The 26,804-nt window shown below is 41.0% G+C and overlaps 1 protein-coding gene across 2 annotated transcripts; it reads right to left on the reverse strand.

Annotated features, from left to right (window-relative positions):
• Window positions 1–3,466: 3,466 nt before the first annotated feature.
• On the reverse strand, window positions 3,467–25,462 carry FAM3B (FAM3 metabolism regulating signaling molecule B). 2 transcript variants are annotated; one of them, XM_063126606.1, is made up of 8 exons: window positions 25,311–25,462; window positions 21,852–21,995; window positions 16,552–16,675; window positions 15,347–15,405; window positions 7,826–7,876; window positions 7,059–7,146; window positions 5,856–5,988; window positions 3,467–4,092 (listed from the first exon to the last, which is right to left on the reverse strand). In XM_063126606.1, the coding sequence occupies exons 1-8, from the start codon at window positions 25,333–25,335 to the stop codon at window positions 4,000–4,002; spliced, it is 717 nt and encodes a 238-aa protein (XP_062982676.1). In that variant the 5' UTR covers window positions 25,336–25,462; the 3' UTR covers window positions 3,467–3,999. The 2 variants fall into 2 exon arrangements, with proteins under 2 accessions (XP_062982676.1, XP_062982677.1); XM_063126607.1 differs by lacking the exon at window positions 25,311–25,462 and adding an exon at window positions 23,492–23,512.
• Window positions 25,463–26,804: the final 1,342 nt, after the last annotated feature.

The following is a 26,804-nucleotide window of genomic DNA, read 5'->3' on the forward strand; positions in this document are numbered from 1 at the left end:
AGATCTGTAGAGCCGGTAGAATTAACTCCGCCCCTGCTGACTTCATTTCAGGGAAACCGAAACTTAACCTAGAACGGAAGAAATCCAAACAGCGGAATACACAAACGTACAGTGTGTTTTCCGTTTCTTTTTTATTATCAACTTCACATCAGAGTGTCCGATCCATTTTTCTTCTTTTGTCAGCGCTGGATTTGTTTTGGCTAACTTTCAGTTCTGTAACCCTGCGGCAGAGCAGGAAAACGAAAGCAAAACAATGATTTGCCACAATGAGAAGCTCTCCTTGTTTTATCCTGCTTACCACATCTGCTGTTGTTTCATCTAAATCTGTTTCATGTCAAGCTAGAATCTATCTGCCCTCTTGCAGTTTACGTATTATTAAGCTTAATATATTGCAATCCCTAAGCAGTTCACATTAAAATACAATATAACTGCCCATATATATTAAAACCCCATAATATTGATGTGTGTAAAAGGGAATTTCATTCTGTAAGATTAGTCTATGCTCCAGGTGAAAGGTTAAGAACTGCCCCCCCCCCCCCCCCAGCATTCCTTCACGGCGGATTCTAAGTGCATCTTAGACAAAGGAAAATTTTTAAACCAATCAGTGCCGAATGTAAGCTGTGATGTATGAATTGTATTCACCTTACCTTGTATTGGCAATGTAACCTAGTTTGATTAACAGAGCATGGGCCAGTAAAGTCCATTAGAGATAAGCAAACTGACCAATTATGTCTTCTAACAAGTGATGTAATCAGAGGCTATATATTCTAGAGGATCCCTTTGTTCGGAGAGCTCTTAATTTGCATTTCCAGCTGGAGCTCCAATGTTGCAACATTTACGAATAAACTTTAACTTGCATTCTCCAACCCGGTGTGTTTATTGGCAAAGTATACACTGAGGGAGCGGCCTGTCCAGCCTTCAGGTTTGAGGGCTAACAATACTATAACAATAACAACAGGGGAGCAACAGAGTCCCTCATAGATTAGGGAAAACCTGTGTGAATAGGTGTGTTTTCAAGAGGAGTTTCAAAGTTGTCCGTTTCTGACACTGGAGAGTGTTCCAAAGGGTATGTGCCCCCCCCCCATGAGAAGGCTCACTTACTGACCGCTACCTGGTGACATTCCATTGGCCACCAAACAACCAGTAAGGCCTCCTCAGAAGATCTCAGGGGTCTGACTAGGTTTATATAAGAGAAGGCAGCTGGCTAGCTATTCTGGGCCCCAGTTGCTTAGGGCTTGGTATGTCAACAGCAAATCCTTGAACATGGCCCAGTAGCTAATAGGTTGCCTGTGCAGTACTTTTAATACAGGTGCAATATGTGTATATCTAGGTGCTCCATTGAACATCCTAGCGGCTGCATTTTGCACTACCTGCAGCTTCTGAACTAAGTACCAGGACAGCCCCATTTAGCACATATTACAGTAGTCTAATTGTGAGGTTACCAATGCATGGATCGCAATAGCTAGGTTATTCCTATCCAGGAATGAGGGGAGCTGGCACACCAGCTGAAGCTGATAATGGATGCTCTGAGCAACTGAGGTTACCTGCATCCCCGACTAATACCTGTTCCTTCAGGAGTGCAACCTCATCCGGAACAGGCAAACATGCTAGTTCTTGGATCTGGGAGTCACCTACAGGGTTTCTGTCTTGTCAGGATTCAGCTTCAATTTGTTAGCCCTTATCCAGAGAGGTCCGCCTGGTGCCTACACTGTATTCCTTTCGTCGCCAGCGAAGACCTTTTTATTCTCTCAGTATTTTAACAATTTTAACTTAAATTTAAATTTTACTGTTCTAACTCTATTTTAATGTTATATCAATTTTGCTACATGGTTTTATCCTGATTGTGCTTTTTATACTGTATTTTGTAATTGTGCTTTTAACATGCAGGTTGTTTTAGTATGGTTTTAATTTTTGTGAACCGCCCAGAGAGCTTTGGCTATTGGGCAGTATAAAAATGTAATAAATAAATAAATAAATAAATTAATAAAATAAATCCACCCCAGTCCATCCAGGCACTGATTCAGAATGTCCACTAGCTACTAGACACGTTGAATAATCATGTATGTTTAGTAATTAATATCTTATTCCCAATAGTCTGCTCAAATTGTTTTACAGTATTTTTGTAATGCAAAATGAACATCAACAATTGAAAACTGTAACAGAAATTTTTGTGTGAATAAAACAATGAGGGCAATATCCAAATGTGTCTTTCTGTTAGCAAAATGATGTTGCACTAGCAGAAACTAGGTTCCGAACTATGCGTAAAAAGATAATCCAACTCAAGTTATGGTTATACAGGCACTTGTGCAATGGAAAGATTACATGCGGCATCTCTAAGGCTATTTGAGTTCACAGAATGGCAAGCTTGATACTGTCCTAATTCAGCCTTCATATTTAAGTTCTTTAGAACATACAGTGCATCCAGCCATTTTCTCACCCACCATTTCACCACTGAAGCAGCTTTCTTCATTCCCTGCCCACCTGGTCCTTAAATCAAGCCTTTGGTAGAGATTGAGATACACTCTTTTACCACCACCCCTCTTATTTTTAGGTAAAGGCATCCAATTTTGTCCAACAGGAGTGATTTGGAGGCACTGCTGGCTCTTGCATTCATACATGTAATAGTGGATGAGGGAGAAAGATGCTGACCCCAAACTAGTGTGTGCTGCCTCCAGCCAACCAGGACCCCTGTTCCCTGAAAACAGGTAAGGACAGACCAGTAGGCAATTATAAAACAAGAACTAGGATTGATTTAACAGGGAAGGGAAAAGGGAGAAGCAAGAAAAAGAAACATCCAAATGAATAAATGCTTTAAAGCCAGTCTCTAAATAAAATGGAGGAAAGGGAGTCCAGTAGCTCTATGTCCCATAAATGTAGATTATTTATTAAAACCTGGATGTATCTGTAGCCCTGTTATTGACTGTGAACCATTAATGTCTGGTAACTGGGGAAGGGGGCAGGTAGAGACAGAATGCGGCAGTTCTTTCCTGGTCTTTACTTGGCCCTCTCAGAACCTCTCTCTCCCCTTATCATTCTGTGTAGATGGTATTGGTTGCCAGTTGGGTACTTGTAACGTCGAATGGTAGCTTCAGTTGCATAGACTCTCATGTCTCTATTTCAGGGAACTTGGGTTCTGGGACTTAGGTCTGTCCGTCAATCTGCTACTGACAACCATCCAGCTCCAAAGCAGTGGTGAAGCTAGAATTAACCATGGCATAGAATACCGTACCACTTGCACACTGCCTAAATAATACACCTGTTAAGTGTGTGGCCCTTAACAGCTGGAATTTCCAGGCATTGGGGACATGGCAAACTCTTAACAAAAGCCCTTTCAGTTTAACATATTTAGTTAACTGAACTTTATTGTCATAAACAGTCTTTCACACATGATAGACTGTGAAATAACATTCCGATATGAAATAACACAGCCTGGTTTAAAAATGGAATCCTTTTATTGCTTCCAGTGTAATCAACATAATAAATACTTAGAACATTCAAGTATAAAGTCAGGAACCATGAAACTACTAGCTTCATGACTACATTTGGATGAAAAGTGTTTTAGTGAAAGGAAGGAAAGGGGCAGTAAGGAGATGAGCCCAGGATTATTTTATAGGCTTCATTCCCAATTTAATCTTTGTTTGTTAGATTTGGTTTTTCAGCTGTATCAAGTACTCTCACAGAACCGTGATAATACACAAACACACATGTAGGGCATTTTCCTGCTTGCAATAATCCTGTGACAGGTAAAAACAACTGATTCTTCCTAGTACACAGTATAAAACTTTAACAAAAAAACATCTCTCTAATTACTCATGTTCCATAAATGAGAAGAACTGACTACAGACTACTGTGCCACTGGACTTGATGTCTCAAACTAATTTTGCCTAAAGTAAAATCATGAACATTTTACCCCTTTCCAACCTATGGCAAACAATTCCTTATGAGTGATGTGGTGGAAATGGCATGAGCTACTTCGCCGAAATAATTTAATTGTAGAATTCAGCTTGTTAGGTCTTTTGGAATACAGCCTTCTATCTGGATTTCTGCTGGCCAGCCGTTATATCGGTTCTTACTCTGGTCAGAATGGTTGATCTGTTTAAAAGACACATACAAAGATCAATTCAGTGTATGGTTTCAAAATAGGATGGAAAGAGTGAAGCAACTGAAGGGAGTTTAAAAGGGGGACCAATTCGTTTCCCTCCCGGGATGTTTTTGCTAAAAGAAAGCTTGAATTTAACTGCTTGTTTAAGAAAAGGACTCGTTTCATAAAATAAAAGGTAACAGAAATACTGAATGCTTCCAGAAAGAGGGCTCCTAACACGACCAGTCAAAAGGCACTGTGCAGTGGTTCTTCCTTAATGGATTTTTTTGTGGAAAGAAAAACACGGAAAACGCCAGAGCTTTACAAATGGAAGATGGCGTCCTCTGTCTGCTCTGCCTCAGCAAATAAAAGCCTCATCTGGAAGCACTCACTGCCTTCAACAATTTTTAATTCTGCGTTTACATTTGATTTTTAATATTTATACGTGAACCGCTTAGAAATAGTATTACCAATAAATCATAAACAAACAGTTAATGTTTTGGTAGGTTTTGCCACATCTTATTCTATTACATTTCCACAGGAAGTGAGATATATTAATCAGCAGAAAGAAAGAGGGACATTTAACTATCCATGGTAAAATAAGCTGTCTGCAGTTCTGTTTTAAAATATTTTAGGAGAAATTATCCTGAAATATAAATGGCAAGCTCCACTTTTGAAGCAAATTATTATAAAAGTGGAAGATAGCATAGTGTAAGAAAATGGCCAGATGTATGTTTAGCTGATATATAAATGCAATTTAGCGTAGGAACTAAATTGTTATTTACTCCAATGACCGGGTTCCCCCCGATCAGCACTCTATGCTGCCACGTTACTACTGCCGTTATACAGCCAGGTTATCACAGAGAGGGGAGAACACCAGCACTGAATGAGAGCTATGGCAGGGGAAAGCGGCATTTTTATGGGTTCTGTCACTATGACAGACTGACTGACTGTGTAGGCTTCAGCTAATAATCCCATTGACTCTACTGCAGAGTCTTCAAGGCCTTTTGTGAATACAGAAATGCTCCAACCCGGATTTCTGTTTTCAGCCACTAATCGGGAAGAGTTAAGTAACTAGATGCAAAGTAAAGTTCATGTAAGCAATTAACGCCCCCCCCGCCACATATCTATATCTGCAGCAGGGGGCACACGGGAAAGTAACCCTTCCTCCCTTGCCACCATTCCAAAAAGCCCCCCCCCCCAACACCAATCTACTATTAACTTAAGAGGGAGATTCCTGTTGGCACTAATGTGAGTTTTCTTCCTTGGACTATTAGAGTTTTGGAAGGGGGGTGGGATTTTTACTGGAACCATGATGGGGGAATAGGATTAATACTTACTCTGCCATGGCAGCTATTTATTTTTCTTAAAGTGTATATGTTAAATGCTTCTGGCAATTAAGGTCACATACATTTGGCCAAGGAAGTAGCCTTATTTTATTTTGTTTAACAAGTTCTGCTAAGCTCTACTCCTGTCTTTAATGACAGACTGAAATACAGAAATTTAGCAGAGAAGCTCTTCTCATAGAAAGTGTGGGGAAAGCTTCATGTGTTAATAGTTTGTTTGTCAGGATGCAACTAAAAAGCCAGGAGCACAATGAATAAAATTGGGGGCGACCTTGTTTGGAAATCACTAGACTAACTTTGATTCCTGTGTATGACTAATCATGGGACTGCATTTTATTTGGGGTGTCTTAATTGAAAGAAGTACAGCACCAAGTACATTTTTGGTGCTATATAAATGAATAAATAAATAAATAATAATGAAGTCTTACCTTTTCCCTTTCTATGTCTTCTGGCAGTTTAAAACCTTTTGCAGCTAGAAAGACCCAGCTTGACCTGAATCTCAAGTTCTGTATTTCTTTACTTCCGAGTTCTGCTATTGCCTTCTTCCCATCCTCCTTCAATCTGTGAGACAATAGCAAGGGAATAATAGCATGCTGTTTCCTTCCTAAAATGCTCTCTCAACTTATATAAATAAGAACATTAGATGAGAAATTCTACTGTGACACTTGTTGCCTACAACCTGTATAATGATTTGATGCAGAGCATGTCCATACCAAGGAACATTACAGGTTTCATTTACACTGTTACACCTCCGTTGACATATATGTGGCCACAAACAAACTGCAGGCCTTATCTCAGGAATCGGCGATGCAGGAGCTAACTGCGTCCCAGAAGCTTCAAAGTAAGCTTCTGCCTCAATAAATAAATAAATAAATAGATAAATAGTAGCCAAATACTCTTCTAATTCCCTGATTTAAAATTGTCCAAATGGGCAAAACTATTGACAGTACAACAAAAATTCACAAAAATACCTTTGAATATTAAATCTATTCACATAACCTCTTGGTATCAATGATTCCATTGCCAGGTAAAAGTATTGCAGTACACGGTGGTAGAGGTCCCAAGTGAAATTTAGCAAGATCATTCCTGCTTGAGGAAAGCAGAGGCTTTGAAGCAGCTGCCTATGTTTAGAACATCCCCCAAAATGAGACATGAAAAAGAGCTACCCATGCCTTTAAAGCAGCCTTCCTCAACCTGGGGTGCTCCAGATGTGTTGGACTACAACTCCCAGAATGTCCCAGCTGGCTGGGGCATTCTGGGAGTTGTAGTCCAACACATCTGGGGCACCCCAGGTTGAGGAAGGCTGCTTTAAAGGGTCCATGTCTGTGGGCAAATCTCAGTGGCTGCTTCCAGGTTAACACTCAAAGTGGGCTAACACTCAAAAGGCATTGTGAAACTATTCCATCTTTTCTTCCTTACTGGATGTTTTTCTGGTAAGAGAAAAAGATGGAAGTGGTTGAAAAACATGGGACCCTCCGTAAAGTTCTGCAAATGAGGTAATGGGATTGCATAATAAAAACCTTGGCTCGAAGCACCCAGTACATTTGGTATAACTGGTGGCCAAACCTTCTAAAAGTTTGTAAGGCTTGGCCACTGATTATATTAAAAACAGGGGCAAGATGTTTGTTTACCTCTTGCTTCCATCATCATGGGTCACCATAAGGAGTAGTGATCTGTGGGGGGCCTTTTTGACAAAATCAGTCATTGCTCCAGAGTATTCTGTGGGTGGTGAGAGAAAAACAACAACTCTTTTTAATGTTGTTGTCGTCATTTATTTTTTTGACCCCTTGTGTAATTTTTTACAATCCTGCTTTACTCTTCTATATAAAACAAAGCAAGGACGTTTCTTACTCTTTTCTGACCCTGGGCAGTCCCATCAGATGTGGGAGCAGGGTTTCACTCATGGAAAAGAATACTCTCAGCTTCTGCAAATGGAAATCGGGAAGGTGATTTGTGTTTCCCTTTGCAACCTCCAAACTCTGCTCCAGGCAGTTTGAGAACCATCTAGAACTGAATGTGAGTTCTTTTATATATATGTCCTCGATTTTATATATTTTAATTATAATTTAGAATATTTTATATAAGCTCAATCATATTAGACATTTATTGGTATTTAGTCTACACAATCTACATAAAACAGCTATGTACCAAACTGTTTTTCTGTTAGTTTGTTGACTGTTCTTGGAAAATTTTAAATAAATGGGTTTTTTTTAAAAAAACAAACAAACAGAAGGTAAAAAAACAAAACAAAACCACACTGTTGCAAACATGTTCTTGACAAGTGCTATCTAACGCCAGTGCTATTTGACAGGTGCCATAATGGTTATTTGACTGTAGGAACCTTGACAGCAGACAGACATTCCTGCATACTGGTAATGAACACGGGCTTGCCTCTTACCTCCTTCCCACAGGTCAAAATATTTTGTAGCAATGAGTTTCCCAGTGTCATCTAAAAGAAAGGGAATGCATTTTTTAAAATGGGAAAACACAGTGGATGGGGGGGGGGGGAAAATTCAGTTACTTTTGACAAGCTGCAAATTTAACATTTAGTTTAGAATCCCGAGGGCTGTGACAGAGCAGCACGTCGTGGCAGTATGTGCAGTTCTGTACATCAGTGTGTTCAGGCCTTGACAAAAGCTATCAAGCAGGATGGTAAAAAAGACAATTAAGGGTGCAACGTATGTAAGTTTAGATATATTAAAAAATGGCTACAAGTCCCAGCATCCCCAAGCCAGGGATGCAGAGTTGTCAGCCTTTTTTTCTGATTAAATATATATATATTATTATTATATTTATTTATATCCAACCTTTTCCCCAGTATTTGGACTCAATGAGGTTTACAAGATTAAAACATGTACAATTAAAACATATAAATATAAATTACAAAAGGTAAAATAGAATTAAACTTACAATAAAATTAAAAACATGTTAATTTTTTTTTAAAAAGGATTGCACATTAAACTCCCCCTCGCCTAAATGTGACATAATCAGTCAAATGTTATTGTGATAATTTTTTATTAGGTCCATCACCTAATTAAAGAAATCTTAGTCAATTAACTACATGGTTTAGAGTGCCCACAACATGCACCCCTGCGATGTGTTTTAATGGGAGAAGTGCTTTAACTCACTGATAACGAATCTACCTTCTAAGTTATACACAGACTAAGTTATACACAAACAGTTTAGAAGAGAATCTCCCCTTAAAAAACTACTATAATCTCACCACAGAAAACTAATCTAACCTAGGGGTTGTCTAAACACTTTTCGAGAATTTAGACAGTCCCTAATGTATCCCCCACATTCTTCCTTCCTAATGGTTTCATGACTGGCTTAGGTATTTTCACTGTTTATATTTCATTAATCAATAAACAAAAACCCTACGGTTTACAAAACAATGTTAAAGGCTCTACAGTTTTCAACCAAACTCCAAAAAGCAGGGAAATTGGGAGTTAAGGCTCACAGGCCTATAACGCCACATCCTCCCTAAGGAGGCAGAAAGTGCCAGTGAAATTCTCATTCTCCCAAAGCAGATATAAACCATGAGGACAGGATGGAGAATAGGATATGCAGTGATGACTGTGGGGATGTGGAAAACTGATGACAAACAACTTAGGGCCACCTACTTCACTTTTTTTGTTTAGAGCAGCCTTTCCCCAACCTGATGCCCTCCAAAGGTGTTGGACTACAACTCCCATCATTGTAAGTCAATATGTCCCATGGTCAGGAAAGCTGGGACAGCAGGATAGGGATACAGGGGCTGCACAATATTTTTTTCTCACACACATCTCACATAGAGCAGCACAATTGATAACAGAAGGGGCACTATTTGTTGGAGATGTAGAACTAGAGCAAGGGCTGGCACTTTCACCTTTTGGTAAATACCCTGCCCTTCAAAGAAACAATGTTTTTTCTTAAAATGTGTTCATACAAAATATACTGTTCACTCCTTACAATCCCTCCACAATACATCATCTCATCAGAGTGACAGAGGAACAGAAAAGGATTAGTCTGGGTGTCTAGAACTCCTTTCAGATGAGATTAGTTTGCAATCCTATACCACTTGGGGGGAAGCCCTAGTAAACTCAGTGGCACTGGCTTCTGAGAAGACATTATAGGATCCAAGTATAAACCATCCTTCTCCAGCCTGGTGCTCTCCAGATGTGCTGCGCTGCAACTCCCATGTTATGGTGAGGACAAAAATCATTTTCATCAATAGTTATTATTATTATTATTATTATTATTATTATTATTATTATTATTATTATTATTATTTATATAGCACCATCAATGTACATGGTGCTGTACAGATAACACAGTAAATAGCAAGACCCTGCCGCATAGGCTTACAATCTAATAAGTTGTAGTAAACAATAGAGAGGGAAGGAGAATGCAAACAGGCACAGGGAAGTGTAAACAGGCACCGGGTAGGGTGAAGCTAACAGTATAGAGTCAGAACAAACTCAATATTTGAAGGCTATAGGGAAAAGAAAAGTTTTTAGCTGAGTTTTAAAAGCAGTGATTGAGTTTGTAGTTCTCAAGTGTTCTGGAAGAGTGTTCCAGGCGTAAGGGGCAGCAGAAGAAAAAGGACGAAGCCGAGTAAGGGAAGTGGAGGTCCTTGGGCAGGCGAGAAGCATGGCATCAGAGGAGCGGAGAGCACGAGCGGGGCGCACATGAATCTATTAGGTGGTAGCTCTGCCTTTGATCTCACACTGCTGAACACGTAAGAAAAATCCTCTGCGGTCACAGCATTCGCAGCATTCTTGATCACTGTCCATGCTGACAGAAACTTTTATGAGTTGAATGCCAAAACATCTAGAGAGCTACATTTTGCCTGCCCTTGCTCTAGAACAGCATTCCCCAATCAGTTTTCCAGAACCCCACAGTCACCTCTCCACATGTTTGAGAGTACAAGTCGCAGCATTCCTGTCCATGGGACATACTGACTTGCAATGATGGGAGTTGTAGTCCAACACCTTTGGAGGGAACCAGGTTGGGGAAGGGCTGCTCTAAACCGCCCAGAGAGCTCCGGCTATTGGGCGGTATAGAAATGTAATTAACAAATAAATAAACAAAAAAAGATTAGTAGGTTGCCCTAAGTTGTTTGTCATCAGTTTTCCACAACCCCACAGTCATCTCTGCATATCCTATTCTCCATCCTGTCCTCATGGTTTATATCTGCTTTGGGAGAATGAGAATTTCACTGGCACTTTCTGCCTCCTTAGGGAGGATGTGGCGTTATAGGCCTGTGAGCCTTAACTCCCAATTTCCCTGCTTTTTGGAGTTTGGTTGAAAACTGTAGAGCCTTTAACGTTGTTTTGTAAACCATAGGTTTTTTGTTGATTGAATTTCATGGCTTTGTGTAACGGATGACCACACAGGAAAGAAGCCATATAAACGTATGGGATGTGGAGAAAGCTTCAGCTGTAGTGGGACCTTGAGTAGACATCAAAGAATCCACACAGGGGAGAAAAAAATGTTTTAAAATAATTTCCCAATTTACACTATTTAAAAAATTTAAATTATGACACTATAGTGTAATTATTTAAAAATTACACTAAAATTTGTAATTTTTACTCTATTGACATTAAAGAATCCACTTAAACCAAGGATCAGAGTATCTAGCATTTTTCATATAACTGCTTGATAACTTGCATATCACATAACTTCCAGATGAAAGGCATCACCAAATGTTGCTTCCTTGCTCGCATTTTCTTGCTATATCAATAATTTAGGTATTTATTGCAGAACTTTGGCTATGGAGTGGTATATCAATGTAATAAATAAATACACCCAGGCTATGGGGCGGTATATAAATGTAATTTCTTATGCCCCCCCTTTCCTGGCTTTCCCTCAGCCTACACTACCTCACAGGGTCATTGTGAGGATAAAATGAAGAGGAGGATGAAGAGGACTACATGCCCTGGACTACTGCAACTACTGAGGGGCATTGGATTCTATGATTCTGTGAATCTAAGTCTACAGCAACTGGAGGGTGCCAGGTTGTAGCAAAAACTAGGTCCCTTAACCATTTCTCTGGTGTGAAGTAATGTTTTGGGTATAAGATTCATGGATGTACATTTTAGAAAACGTTTTCCTTTCATACAAACATAAAGCAGCAGATTTAGCTTATAAGAAGCAGGTACACAGAGAAAGGAAAATATTTTCTATGTACAACCAAAACTATTCACCTTCCTTCACACCAGAGTTTTTTTTAAAGAGACCTATATCTGTGTTAAAATTCAAAATACACACACACACACACACACACAAAAATCTATAAAAGAAACCTTAAAATGTAGTTCAGCACCTTTTAAAGAAACACACACTACCTGAAGAAGTTTAAACTCATGGTAGATAGGCCAGGGTTAACCTCCTTTCATTCCTAGTCTCAAAATATTTCTTTCCATAAAGTTTAAACTTTAAGAGGCTTGGGTGAGGAACTGCCACCCCAAAGGAAAGTTTGCCATATATTTACTTTGAATTAAGAAGGATGCACCAGCACTTCAAACACACGTACATACATACACACACACCTCCCTCTTCACAATCACAGACACACAACAAAGCCAATACCTGAGCCAGCCAGGTTTTGTTTTTCCTTGGAGGCCAGGGAAGGGCCTTCCTCAAAGCAAGGCAGATAGTTTCTCTCTCCCTCCCTGGCCTCCACAGCACTGTGGGGAAGGAGAGGGCCCAGACAGGGCCTTGGCTTATCTGCAGAAGGAAATGGCTCCTAAATGAGCCAGGTGGCCATCTTATTTTAGCCAGGCAGCCATCTTATTTCCAACATTCCAATCTATTTGAGACAGGAGGGAGGGGGGAGAGCGACGCTACTGAGCATGCTCCATTTAGGAGTTATGAGTCTCTATTCACTTTAATGGGGCAAGGAAACGTTCATTAAAAAACAATGGAAGCAAATTTTGAAAAAAGAAAAGCCATTCCACCAACTAGAAGTACAGGGGGACAAGATCCCACCACCGGTTTGAAGGGTAATGGTCCCAATTCGGAGCTTTTAGTGAGCAAAAAAATCGTCGCCACCGGAAATAGAAAAGAGCCATTTTGAGCCAGAGAGGTTTCCCCCATTTTGGTACTTTGAACTGCCATCTTGCCCTCAATATTTCACAAATCTTCTTGAAACGAGCAGGGTATGTAAAACCAGCATTTCTTTCCGGCAGGTCTCTGTTTCAGAAAGATTGGTGAAACATTTTCCATTTTATCAACATCAGAATGACCCACCCCCAATTTCGGCCTTAACATGGTGGAATGCTCTTTTCACTGATTGCCTACAACACAGGGAAACACTCCCGTGTTTCCCTGTAATATACGTTTGATTTTTCTTGCAACATTTAGGGTTTATGTTTAGACAGGAAAAAAAATCTACAAGTCTTATGTTCATTCTGGCTGGGGAATGCTGAGAGTTGTAGGACTGTTTTTCTGTCTAAACATTAAACAACTGCACCCTTAATTACTTTTCATCTTTAGTCCTCAGATAAAAAAGTCCAGTTCTCACCACAAAAGGGCTTTCAGATTAAGTACTCATCACATGAAAAATGAGATGCAAAGCAAGTAGCCCAGTCATAAATCCCAAGGTTTGAAAGTGATGAACAAAACAGTTGCAGGTGAATTCCCAAAGTGCAGTTGTCTGTCCATTATCACTGATCTGCCCTTTAGTTTTCACCAATGAAAATGAGCAGAAATGAAAGTTTTTAAGATAACTATAAAAATGCTCTCAATATTATTTATCTTTATTTATTTATTTATTTACATTTATATACCGCCCCACAGCCGAAGCTCTCTGGGCGGTTAATGTATATCTTGCTTCCAAGCTGTCCGGGTAGTTCGCAAAAGTAACATGACCACAATTACAATTTAAATCATTATCTGACAAATATCCACTAGTACATTAAATATTACAAATCAAGAAATCTTCCCCAATACCTTCCAAATACATTGCAAAGAAACAATTTTTAAAACATCGTCATTTATATAGTATTGTTTTAGAGTCCTCAGACTAGTGCTTTCTAGAAAAGAGCCAATAATCCTTAAGGCAATCATAGCTAGGCTTAACCTAATGGATTAATGGCAGGGGCAAGATTTTAGCTGGGCACATCTTGGTTCGCAGCTCTGTCTCGTAGCCACTATGCTGCACTAGTTTAATATTTCAGACTTTTTAAAAGCAGCTTTATAAATAAATCATTTAAACCAATGGTGTCTATCCACCAATGGAATGGACACCGCTAGCACAATGGATTCCACCTCCCCTCTGCAGCCCCTTCCTCCGGAGGGATGGTGGACCTTCCGGAGCAGATAGGACACGCAGGCACTGAGGAGAAGAGGGCAAAGTCCTATATACACAAAGTTGTATACAGCTCACAGGATTATGCCTTTTTACTCACAGTCCCTTTCTTTCATTCTTTATTGTTTGTAGCCAATGGCCATCACAACATCATAAAACATTTAAACATTTAAACATTAAAACATTAAAAACATTAAAACATTAATTTGATTAAAACTGTTGAAACGGTAGGACAAGTTAACACATTAAGCAAAATAGAGCAGCAATAAAACACGTTATCTTAAATCAATGCCATACTCTTTGTGTTATTGTCTGCCTTACCCAAGGTCAGAATCCAGACCTGCCACAAAAGCTGTCTTGAACTTTAATGCTGCTAGGGCAAATAGGGCCACCCTGTAGCTTACAAAGTTGTCTGTGTGTGCCAGCAACCACCTGATTTTGAACTCTTCCGTGTGGCCTTCAAGGAAGTTTAGAAAGGGGAAGATGAATTTGGTCCGTGGTGAGTTATAAAGGTGGCAGTGAAGAACATAATGAGCCAAGTCCTCAACTTGGCCTGCTCCACATATGCATAAATGCTCATTTACGGGACAGTTACCATATCTCCCCTTCAGGAGTTCTGTAGGCATCTGTTGAAATCTTAATTGCGTAAACGCTCGCCTGACAGGGGAAAAGGTTAATTCCTTGATATATGAAGCCATTTTGTGGTCCTGCTTGAACTTAGGATACCAGATGGCCAACTTACATTTCCTAACCTGTTCAAGATCGATCCCAATATCATTACTGAATATTATATCACAGATTTGGCGAACAGGTAGGGCGTGTAAGGTTGTGACTGAGAGAGGTGAATAGGATGACATCAAACTTCTACCAGTGCGCACCCATACCTCCCTGTCCTGCAGGTCCAAAAAGCACATTTTTGCCAGGTGTTGCTCAGGCATCAGGCAGAGCTTTTTCATATAAAGAATGACAGATTTATGTATACGAGCTCTCAGCGAGTGGGATTCCTATTTCTGTTCTTAATAGTGCTCCAGGGATATTATGTGCCACTGCCAAGAGAGTGAGCAGAAAGTTATTCTGTACGGGTTCTAATTCATTTTTGTAGTAGGCACCCCATATGGGTGCACCATACAAAAGATGTGCTATTATTTTGGCAACATAGACCTTTACCATGGGTTCGACTAAGTGGTGTCCCTTTGTATAATACAGCTTTTTAATAGGGCCCAAGAGGCGACTGCTAGAGGTTGAAATTGCTTTAATGTGGGCATGCCACTGGGTGTTCTCCGAGAAGTGAAGACCCAGGTATTTGAAAGAGCGTGTCTGCTCAATAATTTGTCCATCTAAGATCCATCTATGATGAACGTGTCTCTTAGCAAATACCACAACCTTAGTCTTGTTGTAATTGACATTAGGCCCTCCTGTTTGCAATACCCTCCAAGTTGTGTAAGTAATCTCCTCATACCCACTTGAGTTAGTGAAATGAGGGCCATGTCATCGGCATAAAGCAAGGCTGGAACCTTCATCTTTCCAATTGTGGGAGGGAAAAAAGTAGGGGCATAGAGTTTTTGAGTTATATCATTAATATTAAGATTAAATAATAGCGGGGCCAGAATCTCATCTCGTACTCACAGTTCACAATGGCGACATTGATTCCTCTTCCAACATTTTTTTTCCCTTCACTTATGAGTCTGAAATTGAAATATAAGGCATCAGTCTTGGAAGTACGTGAACCGCCCAGAGAGCTTCGGCTATTGGGCGGTATAAAAATGTAATAAATAAATAAATAAATAAATACATTAGAAAGGTATTTTCCATGAAGTTAATTCCTGCTGTCCTTACTTTTGAAATACATGGCTTAATAGAAGAGGGCGTTGAAAGTTCTAGAACCAACATGAAACCTTAGTAACACACCAAACAGGTTTTTCTAGAAAAACATGAATTAAAAAGCCTGAGTTCCTGGGAGGAAAATGTACTCTATACACCACAGTCCACGCAGAACAACAAACTATTCAAAGGATTGAAAGGCAAGGAATGGTCATGCCTTGCACAAACAACCCTCCCTATTTCTTAAATATGGCTAAGCAATCAAGCACAATCCAAGGGATGCCCCATTCCCTTCCCCATTTCCCTTCTTTCTGAAGATTCCTCGTGTGTTTCACTATGGTGATAGGTTGCATCAGCACCAATGCTAACTGCTTTTAGGACTAGCTAGAGACCCTTCTTCACAAGGTGGGAAAACAGAGTTTGAAGGACACACAGAGACACAGCAAAAACATGCTTTAAGTAGATGAGAAAGTTACATTTCAAGTTGGCTTTGTGCCAGGAAAACAATAATAAAATTAATTTTGGCTGCATATAATGGAATTAGCCATTCAGAGCATTAAGCCAACATTTGTACTAGTTGTGTAAACTCACTTTAAACTCATTTTACCCACAAGACACTCTGACTGTTAATAGGAAACTATTGTGTGGAGCTTCCAAAAATTGCATGCCTTAAACAGTCAGACCATTGGTCATCTAGACCAGTACTGTCTATTCTAATTCTCCAAAGACCCAGGCATACGTCTTTCCCAGTCCTGCTACCCAAGATCATTTTAACTACAGATGTCAGGAGATCATTGAACCTGAGAACTTATGGATGCAAAGCACGTGCTTCACTCACTTCCATTGAGTTTGTGGCCTCTCCCTAGCTTCCCTAAGACCACCGTAGCTTCTCACAGAGCAAAACCTATAACAATTTCTTGAAGAAGATCCAATTAGTTTACACGTGTAGGTCTACCGTGCTCAATTATATGGAATAGCAAAGGCAGCCTTACACATGGTTTGGTACTTACAGCTCATCTTCAAAACAGATTTTTGCAAGCCTCTCTCTGCCGCCACCACTGAGTATGCGAAAAGCATAGCTTCCAGGCCGACATGGAGACCAGTGGTCACATTTCAGCCTTTTGGGGAGTGGCGCTACAATAAAAAACAGAGAGGAAGCCTTGAAACACTGGGCAACCATCATTCATAGTTGAAAATTGGGAGTTACACATGACCATTTAAATCACTACATTAAGATATGATCAAATGCCTTCATTATTATGGTTCTTTTGAAAAGCCTCACCAGGTAATGATCTTAGAATTGACAGCTAGGAGTATTTGCTGGGAAGGTAATTTTAACCTTTTCTGCCCCTGCCACAGTCTTGGCAAAAATCAACCCACACTCCCAAAGCTACTATTAGCATTCATTGGCAGCAAGGAGAAAGCTCTGGGGGAAGCCATTTTCATCAGAACTGCAGCTGGGGGAGTAAGGATTGAAAAAACCCGCTCCCTGTGAATGATGGTTAAAATCCCTTGTGCTGCATCTGCTGTTTCTAGTAGGGTGGGGGAGTTCTCATGGTAGCTCGGCCTTTAGTATACCGGGATATTGTTCTAGTGGAAAGAGAATTCAGCTTATAAGGTGACAGAAAAAGGACGACCAGGAGAACGGAGTTGCGGAGAATGATAGGGGCTGAACACCAATGACTCAGAATGTGGGCCCTGTAGGGTTGTCCTGTTCTAATACTGAAGCTTTTCTTGACTTCATTGTCACTGTAATGAAAAAATGCATTGCACCCATTTTAAAGTACCTATGAAACAAATTAGTTTTATTTATAGGAGTACTTTGTGCCAGCTCCAGTTTACAGCATCATAAACTTGGAAGGGAGCCAGAGGGCAAGGTTGTGCTAAGCACCACACCTTGGTTTCACGTCTACTTATTTCTAGCCTGAATCGTATTCACCTTTTGTTTCCTTCTAGCTCTTGGATCTTTTATATGATAGTAAACTTAAAAACAGAACAAAAGACTTCCTTCCAATTTTGCATATACTGCATCTCAGTTCTTTCTTAAATTTAGTTCAAATACATTTCAAAGGGAAAGTTCAGAAAAGGGCCGGGAGAAGGAAAGAAAAAATAAAATAAAATAAAAATATTCAAATAAAAGTCTTAAAACTAAATGGAGAGAATCCCACCTAGAGATGTGAACGCCCAGGAAAAAAACAGAATAGGGATAGGAATAAAAGTTGTTTTCTACTCCCCACTCCTAGAAAATGTCCCTGGGGAAAAATGTCTTCCCCACCTCACCAGGCCTACACATCTCTAGTCTCACCTCTATTTAATTCCTCATGAGCCAAGTGCAGCAGACACCCTGAGCTAGAAAATCCGTGGTCAGAGCTTGCTTCAGTCAATCATGAGTTCAGTAGGTGGCCTTGGAGGCTGCACTCATGGTGCTGGGTTGCTTCCGCTTTTGAGAAAACCCTGCGCTTTCACCGCTGCAGGGTGGTGACAGCTAATCCCAACACAGAAGGCAAAAATCCTGACTTTTAAAATCCGGAAGCCCTGCGATGACACAAGGTGGCTGCTGCATCGTATAACCGACACAGCGCCACCGCGCAGCCATCTTAGAGTTTTTAAAATGTGCAGACAGCCCCTCACACTGTAGGGGGCTGACTATACATTTAAAACCCCTGCAATGGTGCTTCATCAGTTATCCAACACAGCAGCCACCTCGCCGCTTACTAGCGAAGCTGAGGATTTTAAAAGTCAAGGACTTACCCCGAGTTGAACACAGACGCTTCCGCCATCTGACCTTGCTCCAGAGTCGAGAGTTCCCAGGAGGAAGGCAACCCCTGATTGGTCGCTTGAAGCCCGCAGAGGGTAGGCCTGGCAAGCTGAATGGCATCCAGAAAACTCGCGCTGTGTTCTGCATTGGGATTAGTCACCGCCACTTCACAGCAGCAAAAGCACGGGGTTTTCGCAAAAGCCACAGCAACCCGGCACTGTGAAGGCTGCCTCCAACTCAGTTCAGAATTAATATGTTCAAACCACTGACCTGCTTTTAGCACCCACCTGCTCAACATGCTTGTTTCGATGGTACAGTGACCTCTGGAGGCAGCACAACAGCCATAATTATGGTTTGTCAATTAATTCAGACCCTAAACCACCGCTAGCAGGACCCATGTGTTACTCACACTGCAGAGGCCTGACATTTGGTTTTAGCCATTTTCAACAGAAGAAAATAGTAAGAACCATTTTATGAAAGAAATCTCTTTTTCCTTAATGATGGGACAGTTTCATCTGGCATAAAAACTATTTGCCTGAAATAATACGATGCTGTCTAGGATGCAAATGTTAAGGCAGAATGACTCTAATTAAGTGGCAAATACCAAGGTCACCAAGAGAAAGTAGTGCAACACTATACCAGAAGTTTCCTATTTGCAAATCTCTCCCAAATGTGGTGAACGTTTCCCTTCAAATATAATTGCATAATGGTTGTTTATTGAGAAACGGCTCAAGAGTTTCTTCTTAATAAAAAGTGTATAAACTTAGAGCATAAACTTTTTTATGTCTGGCATCTTTTTGAAATGTCCTTGAGTCAAACTTCTAGAACTCGCTTCAGTGGAGATCACTGGAAGTAACCTACTTGAACTAATAATAATATCTTATTTATTTATTTATTACATTTATATACTGCCCCATAACTGAAGCTCTCTGGGCAGTTTACAAAAGTTAAAAACAGTGAACATTAAAAACAAATATACAAAAATGTAAAAGCATAAAAACAGCAATATCATTGAAACAACTATTCTGGGGTCAGTTAAAAAAACTCAGCATATGTTGTTAACTGGGAGAAGAGAAAAGTCTTAACCTGGCGCCGAAAAGATAATAATTTTGGCACCAGGCGAGCCTCGTTGGGGAGATCATTCCATAATGGGGGGGGGGCACCACCGAAAAGGCCCTCTCCCTTGTTGCCATCCTCCGAGCTTCCCTCGGAGAAGGCACTCGGAGGAGGACCTGAGATGTTGAGCGCATTGTACGGGTAGGTTCATGCCAGGAGAGGCGTTCCGTCAGGTATGGTGGTCCCAAGCTGTGTAAGTGAAATCTCTTAAGAAATTAGCTTAATTGATATAGTAACAGAAACTATGCTTGTGTCAGTTTCCATTCCTTTATATCCTCCCATTACCCTGGCAACACATGGAACATGTTCACCTGTCATGACAGTCCAATGTGGTTTAATTTATCCACAGGGTCTATTGTGTTATGCTGGGCCCCCACAGGTGGCATTTTTGCATGACACCCATAGGCCCCCCACTTGCCATAGCTTGTCAGTTGTGTGAACCCAGGTGGCAAATAACCCTAAAACAAGCCCTGGGTTATTTGAGGGTTGTCTAACCCTCAAACAATTCCTGCTGCCTGGGTTTGCACAACACAAGTCAGGAGCCCATGGACACCTGTCATGACGCAACACCCCCCACAAATAAATTAAGCCACAGTGGGCTGTGGTATCATCCAAGCCAGGTCATGGTTCAAACCATGGCCAATCATAAAGCATGGTTTATCAATTTGAACATCACCCCAAACACTAGTTAAGCCTCTTAAAACATAGCTTGGAGAGCTGTCTGAATTGATCCTCTTTCATCATCAATTCCCATCTGTACTAGGGCATAAGTAAAGAAGAGCTGTAAGAATTACATTTTAATTATTTATTTTGTATTTTTTAATTGTTTTAAGTCACCCTGCATGCTACAAATATGGCAGAAGGGTGGGATATTAAACATATCTACAGTCCAAGAAGCTACCATGACCACTATCCAAAACACAGGCTCAGTTCAGACACTATGTTCCTCAACGGTGGTTTTAGAATTCCACAGTGGAGTTTTTACACCACCGTTTAGAAATGTGTTATCTGGTGGGAAAACTCCATGCAACAGTGGAGAGTTTATTTTGGAAAACACTCCATGCAGAATATCCACGCTGTGCAGAAGAGTGTTGTGTTGCATATTGTGTGGCGGGCTCCATGGAGTTTTATTTATTTATTTATTATATTTTTATATCACCCAATAGCCGAAGCTCTTTGGGCGGTTCACAAAAATTAAAACCATAATAAAACAACCAACAGGTTAAAAGCACAAATACACTGCGTTGCATTGACTTTTCCCACTGGCTACAGAGTTCCCTGGCAAGAGCAGAGAAAGAAGCGAGTGCTGCTCTAGGAGAGCTGCTGGGATTGTTTTTTTGCAGCAATAGCTGATGAGATACCATCGGGAGGACCAGGGGAGGAGAGAGGGTGAAGGAACTGTCAAATGGATTTCACTCAACTCCACGGTAGCCCACAATCGCACAATGGTGGAGTTAGAACATGTTGTGTAGAGAGTCCCTCCGAAAAACTCAACCGTTGAGTAGAATTTTCACATTGGGTTGACTAACGTGTTGTCTGAACTGAGCCACAGATAAGCCACAGATAAAACTCATTGAAAGTAATTGTTTTGGACATACTTAATTCTTTGGACTGCGGCTGTTGCGTTGGAAGCTGTCATTGCTAAGTAAAGCAGTTTTTTCTTCTATAGAATAAAGGGTTCGCTATTTGACAAGTCATCTAGTAATGATGGCAAAGTAATATTAAGGCCAAACCATTATTCCTTTAAATGATGGACCTGATACTTTATTGAAGCATTAAGTATGACGCACAGCTTTTTTGTCCTTTACAAGATACAGCCAATGAAGGGAACCCGTGATGGGAGAGCACTGAGCACTAGGGGCTACTCTACACGAGGCTTTTAGCATGCGCTCATATTTGGTCACTCATCGTGTAAAGGACGCACAAACTTCCACATCGCCAACATGCAGGGCCTCTCGTGTGTTTTGTGATCAATATTGCAGCCTTTCCCTTAACAGGGAAAATGTGGCATTAAATCTGGGATGTGTGATATTGCTGTATTATAAAGTGCACAATAGTGCTATATCAAAATGCCATCCAGTGGCTGTTTAATGAAACGTATAGAACTTCTGAGAAAGGAAATCTCGGGGGGGGGGGGAAGCATGGGTAAAGAGGCACAAAGAATCTGGAAGCAGAAACCCCGGTAAAGCTGTGGGGAAAAGGTCAGGGCCTATGTTTACTTTAACTAAACATTACCTGGAGATGTAGATTGGCAATATCACTTATTTCAAGTAACAAAAAAGGCAGTGTTTTTGAAGGGAGAAAAAATCTACTTTACTAAACAATCAAGCCATTCATACTTCAGGTAACACAAGAAAAGGCAGTCACCATTTAACAAAAACACAAGTTAAATGGCAATGTGCTTTAAAATATGTCCAGTAGAATGTGGCCACACACCTTTAATTTTTGGTTTTTCTGCAAGGTTCTGAAAATTGTCAAAAGTTGATATCAGTGAGTCTTCAGGTATCATATATGCCAATATGGATCCCAAGTACCAGGCACAGACTGATGCCAAGATAAAACCTCCTAACTTCATAAATTCTGAAAAGGAAACAGATGACAAAATCTATATGTGGCTAGAGGAAAAAATGATATTTAGCTGATTGTTTTCTAAAATATATTTACAATTATGTAATTTAGTAGATGGAAATTGCTCCATTGATCCCAAAAGAGAGAAAATATAAAATAGATGAAAGTATTATTTTATGGAGGCATTTTAGGCTGGTGTGGCAATATGCAGCTTTCAAGAGGCTCAGTCGTAATCCTTGTCCATTAAATAGCACATCTCACCAACTTCAGTTAACTTACTCTCAAACTGTCAAAGCAGATCTGCAGATTCTTTTCTGGACTAACCAAGTGTAGTGCACATGGAAGTGGCCACAATGGCAATAAAGTAGCAGAAAGCCCATATCCACCTTCTATGCCCCTACCTTGCTCATGTGATGACATAATGTTATAACATAAGGGGTGTATGTGCATCTCAGATTACCAAGCATGGTAATAGCCATACACACTGTCTTTTTCCCAGATTAAAGGCGCAATCCTATGCCTGTTTAGACAGAAAAAAGTCCTGCAACTCTCTGGTTGGGGCATGCTGTGAATTATAGGTGGGGGTTTTCTGTCTAAACAGGCATAAGAATGAAAAGTTGATGCATTCACTGAATGGAGGAACTAGTGTTGTGCCCTCTTAGAACAAATCACATCTATTTCTAGCCTTTCTTCTGATCTTTTGGATGATTAAGGCTGTTATTCTTACAATCAAGAGCCTAAGTAGTTCCATTGCACCTGTAGAATATCCCAGATGGATGTAAATATTTAGCTTCTTTGACGCACTTGCTTTCACAAGAACTAAAATAGGGAAAGCATTTTGCTTTGTTTTAATCCGATCTGAAGTATTTTGCAAGAGACACTTGCCAAGGGAATGCCAAATTCACTTCTTTGCAGACAGTCTTTTCCAATTCACATTTTTAAAAGAGAGGTGGCTTCAAAGGGAGCAAGAGCAGTGGGAATCTCTATTTCTCTTGGGCAGGATCTACACTACTGCTTTAAAACTGTTTATAACGGTACTGTCAAGTGTTGAGGCCAAGGACACACACCATATACAATTTTCAAACTGTTGTCTGAGCGTGGTGTAAATCTGGCGCGACTAATTATGCGCAAGTCTTCAGTCATGTCTGTAGAAAGATTTGCGTGGAAGGTTATGGGTTCTAGAGCTCTAAAGCTGTGAGAATCTTCCTGGAGAACATAGGATGACAGACAAGTTGCACTACATGGATTATTGGTGCAGTGGTGACAGAATAGCTTGCAATGCTCTTAAATGTGCAGAAGGAATACTACATCAGATACCATTCATATCTTCCCAAAATCAACAGTTATCTTTTTACCTTGAAGTATAAGACAGAAAACCTTTCACCCAGTGGATCACAAATGCTTTCTCAGTGTCCTCCATTGCACACCAAAACAGGTCCCAAGGCTGATGGCTAATGACACCCATAAGCTTTTATAACTACACCCCAAAGGCCAGAAAATCCACTCACAGATCTTTCTGGTGGCAGCTGCTAGGCCTGAGGGTGGGGCAAGGCAGGTGGAAACAGCCAAGCCCTTGATGGCAAACACAAGGTCTAGCTTCCTTCCCTCCCTGAGGAAGCAAGGGAGGTTTGCTATAATGAGTCCAAAGGCAGAACTCAAGGATAAGAAAAATGCAGGGGGAAATACAGAGCACTAGAGAGAAACAGGAATCCTTGAGGAAGTACAAGGAAGTCATTTAGGGTGCAATCCCAACCACATTTAGCCAGAAAAAAAATCCTACAATTCCCAGCATTCCCCAGTCAGCCATACTGCCTAGGGAATGCTGGGTGCTGTATAGTTTTTTTCCTGTCTAAATATGCACAGGATTGCACCCTTAGAATTATTATTAGGATATCCTTAATATCAAGTGGCAAAGCCACCCAATATTTCTGAAAAGTTTTTTATCCTGTCCTTTCCCTAAGGAACTCAGGGGGTTGTATGCTCACCCCCAATTTATCCTCACGACAACCCTGTGAGGCACTTAGGCTGAGAGAGTACGATAGGCCCAAAGTAATCAGGACAAGTGGGGATTAGCAGTTTTTAAACTTCTGCACAGGTATGCAATTTATTCCCACCCCAGGCACATGGCTCCAAGTATATAATCTCAACCCTGCAGAAACAGAGTGTACAAATCATACGTTCTGAACATATGTTAAAGCTATAATCAAACTCCTGGAGCTCAGGATCAACAGATGCAATGGTCTATCCCCATGCAAACATATCTATATTGTTTGCACAAAGTAGAAAAATCGGCACTGGAAGTATCTGAAGTTTTGAACCAACAGGTCACACTAACATCATTACTACCGTATTTCTTCGATTCTAAGACACACTTTTTCCCCATATAAACATCTCTAAAAACGGGGTGCATCTCAGAATCGTGGGTGCCTTTTTTATTTCTTAGAATCAAAGCTTTTTTTCTGTTGTTGGTACTGAAATTAGTGTACGTCTTACAATTGATGGTGTCTTAGAATCGAAGAAATATGGTAGTTCTTTCCTTGAGGATTATTATTATTATTATTATTATTATCATCATCATAGGGTACAAGTGACAATTTAAAGTTCTTCCCACCCTTCCCGGTTGATTTGCAAAGGCTTACTATAATACATGTTTGAGAGCCTCTGTTTTACCCTAAGGGACATCTTGTAAACTTAAACGTAGGCTATGAGGCAATATGCTAAGAACTTAAGAGCCCTGCTGGATCAGACCAAAGGCCGACCTAGTACTACATTCTGTTGGTACAGCGCCCAACCAGATACCTCTGGGGAGCCCACAGAACAGCACTTTCCTCAAGTTCTCCAGCAACTAGTATTCAGAGCCAAGCTGCCTCCAGTACCGGACGTAAGATATAGCCATCATGACTAGTTGAAAGAACAACCACCTTTCCACATACCTGCTCGATTCATGACAGGAAGCTCCCTTGTAACAGCCCTTTCAGGCAGGAAAGATCCTTTCTTCGCAGGGACGGGGTTTAATTTCCAAACAGAGGGATGGCAAGGCTTCCTACCCCCCAAATCCCGCCCTCCACCGTCCCCGACTGCTCTGCGCCGCGGGGGGGTAAAGCACTCTGCATGTGCTCAGAGGCACACGCCATTTTCGCGCGAACAGATGGGACAAGCGAAGTCCCACCCTCAAGGTAAAATGAAACAGCGACGCTTGTCCGGGATTCTGGCTTAAAGAAACAGAAAGGCTAGGAAAGGGGCAGGGGGCGGGTAGAGAAAATGTAATAAATAAAAAAATGTAAAAATGTAATAATAAATAAGAAACGTGCCGCCAGGCTTACTCACTGTTGCAGCCCGTTCTCATGATCATCGTTGGCGTATCTCGCTAAGTGCACCTGACGCCCCTTCCCGCTTTCGCCCCCGTTTCTCTGTGGGCAACGGCGAGCAAGGAAATCGCCTGGGTCGCCCTTTGGCACTCCGCTCCTAGTGCCGGTGGATTCCCGTACTAGCTGGGAGGAGGAAACGTGAACTTTTTATTCTTCGGGCTTTTTTTGTTTGTTTGTTGGCGACACCTGCCTGCGGCCTGGTCACGCCCCGCGTTAGCGCCGAGGCTTCGCTCCGCCAGGGGTCAAAGAGGAAAGCGGCTTCTTGCGCAAATAGGAGTCGCCTGAAAGTTGCGCAGCCCGCCGGCAGGGCGGACGGGTGAGTTCAGCGGGGTTAGTTTTCAATGCTTCCTGACGAGCCGCGGCCAGGGACAGAAAGTGAAATCTCCGGCTGCCCTACCTGGAGGGAAACGAAAGACCTGGCTTTGAACTTGTAAACCTTCAGCCGCTGTGCAGAGAAATCCGAGGCGTATTTACTCGAAAGGAAGCCCCGCTGTGTTCAAGTGAGGGCTCGCTCCCAGGTAAACGTGCTCAAGCGGCGCAGCCTTTCCCAACTTCGCGGCCTCCGGAAGCAGCCTCCAGAATCATTTGCACGGCAGACTTGGAAACCATGTTGCAACCCATGAGGTTTTTTAAATTACTAGCTATTAGTCATGGCCCAAGGCCATTGCAGCTGTGTTATCAGCTCATTAAAGAGTGTATTATTATTATTATCATCATCATCATCATCATTTATATACCACCCAATAGCCGAAGCTCTCTGGGTGGTTTACAAGTTAAAAACAGTGAATATTAAAAAGAAATATACAAAATTTAAAACCATAAAAAGCATAAAATACAAACAAAAACAGACAATATCCATTTAAAATAATCACAGATGTCAGCTCCTAATTTAACTGCTTGCAAAGTCCTAAAGCATGTAACTACCATTCTCAGAGCCTGTGTGATCCTTTTAAGGGCACAGAGTGGACTAATACAATACACACTAACGTAATTGCTCCAAATCTAATAATATTTTATACATATAATTATGTAAGGCAGGACCCACACTACTGCTTTATATCAGTTGGGGTCCATGACACATACCATAGACTGCTTTCATAGTGCTCTATATCCTGCTTGGTGTAGATTAGGTCACTGTCTCTCGTTGGGGCCTATGGCCACAAAGGAGGCATTTGAGGTGCTCTTTGTTGATAATACATCATGTCCTAACACAAATTGCTTACTTATTTAACGATTGACAGCATCTGACTCCTCAATAAATCCCAAGGTTGTTTCTTTAGTCATAAAGTGCTTTGTCCTTTGTTATTAAAAACGCCTAGTAGTGACACCCCTTTTGCAGGCTCATCTCTGCCTTGTTACATCAGAGATCTTGGGCTCCTGGCACATACCTTACTCCCCTCCTTCCATCTGACCTTCCTAGAATCCCAAAGCCCTTAACATTATTTCACACTTC

This window comes from Elgaria multicarinata, chromosome 5 (assembly GCF_023053635.1).
Source record: "Elgaria multicarinata webbii isolate HBS135686 ecotype San Diego chromosome 5, rElgMul1.1.pri, whole genome shotgun sequence".
In the NCBI taxonomy this organism is placed as follows: Eukaryota; Metazoa; Chordata; class Lepidosauria; order Squamata; family Anguidae; genus Elgaria; species Elgaria multicarinata.